The 6428-nt window shown below is 66.1% G+C and overlaps 1 protein-coding gene across 1 annotated transcript; it reads right to left on the bottom strand.

Annotated features, from left to right (window-relative positions):
• Window positions 1-3720: 3720 nt before the first annotated feature.
• On the bottom strand, window positions 3721-5695 carry FOS (Fos proto-oncogene, AP-1 transcription factor subunit). Its single transcript, XM_035539493.2, is given in 5 exon segments — window positions 3721-4382; window positions 4509-4616; window positions 4753-5004; window positions 5440-5505; window positions 5507-5695. Coding segments are annotated over 5 exon segments (1110 nt in total). The 5' UTR covers window positions 5582-5695; the 3' UTR covers window positions 3721-3773.
• Between the last annotated feature and the right edge of the window lie 733 nt (window positions 5696-6428).

The following is a 6428-nucleotide window of genomic DNA, read 5'->3' as shown; positions in this document are numbered from 1 at the left end:
TTAGAAACCTTGCATGAATATTACCCAGTTGTGCCTGTTCGGTGTTTTTTATTTGTTTCATAACCTTTTGTGTGGACACTTTGGCTTTAAACACACCCTCTGGTAAATCTCTCAGAACACTGAGCACAGGAACCTTCTCAAATTCCTCCACAGCGAGCACTGAACTTTTTTTTTTTTTCTTTCCCCTGAACCCTTATCTTCTCTGAACAATCCATTTATTCTCAGCTGCCCATTGGCTCCGGTGACTGTTCCTGGCAGGCTTCCCGCTCTATTTTGAGTGAAAATAGAAGAGTCAGGTTTATCGGCGAAACAACGACAGCACACCTGGCCGGGGAACCAGCAGAACCAGAGCTCAAGGACGCCGGCGCCTGGTCACCAGCTGCCCTGAGGCCGGCAGCAGGTTTCACGGGCGAGCTGCAATACTGCAAGCATGGTGAATACGTGCATATATATATATATATATATATATATCACTATTTTATTTCATCTAGGGCCGTGTGGAGATTAGAAGTGTCACGATTTATCATTTCTGGCGCTAAGCGGAGCCGGCCCAGCAGCACAGGTGGAGCCAGGGCAGCCCACTGAGCCGCGGGCCCCTCGGGGAGGCGTAATGGCGGCCTGACAGGACTAATGGCGGCCCCGCCCTCGCGCCCTTCTGGAACCTTCCCGCCGCAGCGCCTCACGCGCGGCCCAACGTCCAGCGCCCGCCGGGGGAAGCCGCCGCCGCCGCTTTGCCATATATGGGCACGGCCGGAAGCTCTTGCGTCATGGCGCTGGCTCGCGGCGTCTCCGCGGGGAGCCGGGCCGGGACGTCACGTCCCTGACGCGCCCCGCCGCGCGCCGCCCTGGCAACCAAACAGTAAACACGGCGGCGGGCGCGCGTGCGCGGGGCGGGCCGCCCTGACGGGGGGGGGGGGGGGGGGGGGGGAGGAAAATGGCGGCCGCGGCCCTCGGCGGGGCGCGGGGCGCCGCTCCCGGTGCCGGGCGGGTGGGGGGGGGGGGGGTGAGCGGGGCCCTGCGGGGCGCCCACGGCCCGGCGGCTCCCCGGCAGCGGCCCCGCTGCTCGCCGCGCCGTGCCCGTTGCGAGGAGCGGCGTGCTGCCCTCGCCGTGCTGAGTTGTTGCCTGTTGCGTCCCGCATCCCGCGCCAGCCCCGGCTGGAGGCGAGGGGAGCGGGGCCCGAGCCTGAGGTGGAAGGAGCGCAGCCCGCGTGGTGCCCCCCTGGGTTCGCGGCGCCTCGGAGGCGACGCAAAAGCTGACACCGGCGCTTGGCGGCTGCCGTCCGGGCAGCGCAAGCCTTGATGATGCTGCGGGAGGGCTGACAGGACTCGGCCCCGGGTCTTGCGTTAACCTGCCCAGTGGCTGGGAGAGGCGATGGCGCCGGGGGCACCCCACCCACCTTCAGGGACTGTTTGGTACTGGGGGAGCGCTGCTCCTTTCCGCCTCTCTGCTGAATCCAGCCTCCCACACCTCTCTCTCTTAAGACCTCTTGACTCTCCAGCTACGAACCCCGCCGGTCTTTTCAGCAGAAGGCACGTTGTGATTCCAGACCTACCGACTTCACCAGGTTACCCGTCACGTAAGTCTCTTGTAGCTACACCTACGTGACTGCTTCAGGGGTCACTGCTATTGTGCGTTTGCCGTGCCTGGGTGTTGCCCCTGTAAATTGGAGCGGTGATGTGAAAGTAGCTGCTTCTAAGTGGGCGGCATCTCGGTGGCACCGGGGTCATTCTTTGTCAGCTGTCAGCGCTGCCGCCAGCTCCACGCTGAAAGGAGGAAGCTCCACGAGCAATGTTAGCTTTTGCACAGGGCGGGCAGAGTTGAGCAAGCCCCGAGCAGAGCAATACGCACTACCGAGATGAGAGACATCCTGTGCGTGTTCTGATTGGGGAAGGGGTGAAGAAAGCAGAGCTTGCAGCAGTGACCAGGAAACCTGCGGTTACACAAACCCCGAGCGCCAGAGGGTCCTCCAGCCTGCAGAGATTTCCCGAGAGCACGGTGTCAAGGCAGTCTTCAGCCGGACGCAGGTGCCAGCGCAGGTGGCACCTTTGCCATCACCTTGAGAAAGGCGCTCCTGAGAGCGAGCAGGCTCACGCAAGCAGGAGAGAGGGAGTGTAAGAGCACTGTGCACACAAGGGTGATCTGCCCCAGCCCTGTGAGACATGCCGTCCTGACAGAGGGGCGCGTTTTTGCCGTGCAGGCAGCAGAAATGACAGAGGGCTGCAGCTCCCTTAAACTAACTGGAAGCAAAAGCCACGCTGCACAGACCCCGGTAGGAAGAGCATTACCAGAGCATGCAGGCTGTTTGCCATAACTCGCATTCGTTCAAGGACTGAGCTAACTTTAATACAAAGCGAAGGGCAAGGGGAATGTCAGCGTTATACCATATGTCGCTCAGCTGCAAGAGGAAGTGGGAGCATCTCCCCCCGTCCTTATGGCTGGAAGAAGACGCTCAGTAGCTGCTCCTAGAAGAGCCAGACCAAGTCCAGGGACACCTGGAGCCAGGGAGTGTTCCCAGCCCTGCCCATGCAGGAGGAAGCTGGGCTGTTAGCCGCATGCTAATGACAGGGTGGACCCCAGCCTGGAGCCAGCCTCTGATTCAGAGGCTGGAACTCCCCTGCCCTTTATCCCCTGCAAGAAAAGCCCCTCTTTCTGCAAAAAGGCCGCGGCAGGCAGAGGTGCAGGAGGGTGCCAGTCCCAGGGCAGGCAGCCCCAGGCAGAGGGGAGGGGGTGGCCAGAAGATGGGTGACCCTACTGGTAGGTGGGAAGGGCGTAGCCACAGCCAGTCCTAATTAATAAAAAGGGCAGTGACAGATTTGCACTTAATGGTTTTCCCGCCCCAGCGCGCCCTGTGCCTCAGGCGGCTTGCACCAGGCTGCAGTTCGCAGAGCCCAACCCAAATCAGAGTTCAGGGAGCCCCTTTAGGGTCACAGGGAGCGATGCAAAAGGTAAGGCAAGGACAGCTCCAGCACTCAACTTAAATGCTTTTATTGACAATGTCTCTGAACAATAATAAGCAAACAATGCTTAAGTTTCATCCAAATTCACTTTCCACATGTCAAAAAAGACCTCAAGGTAGAAAAAAATAAATAAAAATATAAATATCTGAGAATCCATCTTAATAAATAAATTAAAAACACAATAAAAACGTTTTCATGGAAAACTTATGTCGGAACATTCAGACCACCTCAACAATGCATGATCAGTAAAGTTACAATGAACATCGATGTAGAACTACAGTACATGGATATAGCTATTTATCTACCTACTAGAAAATAAAATAGAGTCTCTTTCCCCCCCACGTAAGATGGGTCATCGCTAAGTCATCGGAACACGATATTGCCAGGAACACAGTAGTTACTGTTAATCAGCTGCACTAGATACGAGTTGTAGATACCCAGCACCAGGTTAATTCCAATCATTTAAAACCAAGGGATTAATTAGTTAATGCTAGTGATACTAAGGAGGGGAGGGAGTCACCAACCCAGCCATGTGGGACATGCTACAGACTACCAGCTCTCATGGATGGGCCGTTGGGGGACAAGACAAACTCCATGCGGTTTGCTACATCTCTGGAGGAGGTACGCGGCCTCGGCACGGGGCGCTCCGCCAGGCCCCGGGGCGCCCGGCCAGACAGAGGGGGGGTGGAGGGGCAGCGGCGGCGGGGCCCTCCCCAGGCCCGGGGAGCCCCAGGGGGCGCGGCGGCGAGTCCGTGGGGGCGCACGGGCAGGGGAGGGGGCCCGGCAGGTCAGTCAGTGCGGGGCGGCCGAGCCCCTCACAAGGCCAGCAGGGTGGGGGAGCTGAGGGAGTCGGACGAGGGCTCGTTGCTGCTGCTGCCCTTCCGGTGCGCGGCGGCGCAGCTGGGGAAGGCGTCCGCCTCAGGGTAGGTGAAGACGAAGGTGGAGGTGTAGGTGCTGGGGCACGGGGTGCAGGTCACCACCGGGGTGCAGAGGGGCTCCAGCTCCACGCCGCTCCCGGCGCCCAGCGGCTCCCAGTCCGACGCGTAGAAGGAGGAGGCCCCGGGCAGGTCCATGTCGGGCACCGAGCGGGAGGCCTCCCGCGGCCCCGTGGAGAAAAGCAGCTCATCGAAGGGCTCGGCCTTGAGCTCCAGCCCGCCGCCGCTGGGCTCCTTGGGCGGCACGGCCGGCGGCGCCTCGGGCATCAGCGGCAGGGTGAAGGCAGCCTCCTCGGCCGCGGTGGGGCTGGGGGCGCCCAGGTCCAGCGCGGTGGCGGCCGCCAGCTCCTCGGAGAAGCGCAGCTCCTCGGGCATCTTGCAGGCTGGCCGGTGCGCCGCCAGGATGAACTCCAGCTTCTCCTTCTCCTTCAGCAGGTTAGCGATCTCCGCCTGCAGAGCGGACTTCTCCTCCTCCAGCTGGTCCGTCTCCTGCAGAGGCAGCGAGCGGGCTGTCAGCCGGGGCCGGCCTCACCCCGGGCGGGTGCGTTTCGGGGAAGCCCCCCCCCCCCCCGCTTTCCTCACGCCCGCCCCCGGGACCTCCCGGGCAGCACTTACCGCCTGCAGCGTGTCGGTCAGCTCCCGCCGCCGGTTGCGGCACTTGGCCGCTGCCATCTTGTTCCTCTCCCGGCGGATCCTCCTCTTCTCCTCCTCCTCCGGGGACAGCTGAGGGCAGAGCAGCGAGGGGCCCGTCAGTGCCGCCGCCAGACCCCCGGCCCGAGCGGCCCCCCCGGCCCCAAACCCCAAACCCAATTCCCCAAATCCTCCCCCCCGCCCCCCCGGCACCCCGCTCCCCTCTCACCTGCTCGACTTTGCCCCTGCGGCCGATGCTCTGCCCTCGGCCTCCTCCGGGCGCCTTGAGCACGGCGGGGCGGCCGTAGGCGGCGGGGGCCGGTGGCGCCGAGACGCCGTAGGGGTGGCCGCGGTTCTGCGAGGGGGCCACGGAGGAGATGAGGGTGGGCTGCACCAGCCACTGCAGGTCGGGGCTGGTGGAGATGGCCGTCACGGTGGGCACGAAGCTGGCGCTGGACACGGCCAGCTCGGAGCAGAAATCCTGCGGGACGCGATGGGGGAAGGGGGTACGGTCAGGGGGTTGGGGGGGGACGGCAGCGCTCCGGGCCGCTCCCCGCCGCCCCCGGGGCCGCGCTGCCAGCGGCGGCTCCGCACGAGAGCGGCCCGCTATAAATAGCTCTGACGTCCGCGCTGACGCAGGCGCCGCTCCGGAGTCTCCTCAATGAACTCGCGTTTTTATCAATGGAGCCGCTTTACGCGCCCGCCGCCCCGCGCCGCCCGGCCACGGCTCCCCCCCCCCCCCCAACCCCTCTACCCCCGCACCCCGCCGCCTCCCCGCGTCCCGCCGCCACCGGGCGGCCCCCGGCGGGGCTGCGGCCGGCCGCCGGTACCGACCCGCGGGGCTGCCCCGTGCCGTGCCCCGAGCGGGCTCCCCCCCCTTCCCCCCCCCGCACCCCACTCGCGGCCAGCCCCTCACCTGCGGGTTGACGGGGGAGCCCATGCTGGAGAAGGAGTCCGCCGGGGACGGGTAGTAGGTGAGGCTGGTCCCCGGCCGGGGAAGCGGAGCTGCAGCGGGAGGAGGGCGCCTCGTACTCGCCGGTGAAGCCCTGGTACATCATGGTCGGCGGGCTGCGCTCGGCGCCTGCGGTGCGCTGCGGAGCTGGGAGCGAGGAGGCGAGGAGCGGGGAGGAGGGGAGGGCCGGCTGCGTCCGCCTGTCCCGGTGCGCGCCGCGCGTCTGGCCGCTCCTCCGCCGGGGACTGCCTCTGGTGCCGGGGGTACCGCGCCGCGCCTCCCTTTTATACCTCCCGCCGCGCGAACGCCGCACACGTCACGCGGCGCGCGCCACTCCCGCCCAGCGGGGGGGGGGGGGGGGGGGGGGCCGCCCGCCCGCACGCCCTTGCCACCCCCCCCCCCCCGGCAGCCCGCCCCGCTCCCCCCCCCCCCCCCGGCCCGCGCCGCGGTGCCGCCCGCGGGGGAGACCGCACCGTGAGAGGTGGCTGCGGGGGGGGGAGGGGGGGGAGGGGGGCGCGGGGAGCCGTGCGGCTTCCCCCCCCCGCCCCCCCCCCCCCCCGCGATGGGAATGGTACGGGCGGGCTCGGGAACCACTGACGCAGATATCCTTATATGGGATACATCCTGTGCGGGGGGGCGGGACTGACGGGAAGCGCTCCAGGGCTGCCAGCCAAGTGCGGCGGGACGGGACGGGGCGGGCGGGGCGGGGGCGGGGAGGGGGGCACGGGACGGGGCCGCCCCCTGCGCCCACGGGTGCCGCGGGGGCACCCACGCACCACCACCAAACCACCCCCCCCCCCCCGCCTTGGGGCTGCCACCGGCGGTCTGCGGCTGCCCCCGGTGCTGCCCGGGGGGGGGGCTGTGCCCCCGTGCCCGGGCTCCGGGTTGCTCGCCCCGCGGGGGCCCGGGGCAGGGGGCAGGGCAGGGGCAGGGCCCCCCCCGGGCGGCGCGGG

This window comes from Cygnus atratus, chromosome 5 (genome assembly GCF_013377495.2).
Source record: "Cygnus atratus isolate AKBS03 ecotype Queensland, Australia chromosome 5, CAtr_DNAZoo_HiC_assembly, whole genome shotgun sequence".
Classification (NCBI taxonomy): domain Eukaryota; kingdom Metazoa; phylum Chordata; class Aves; order Anseriformes; family Anatidae; genus Cygnus; species Cygnus atratus.
This window is presented reverse-complemented; position numbering and strand designations above follow the sequence as displayed.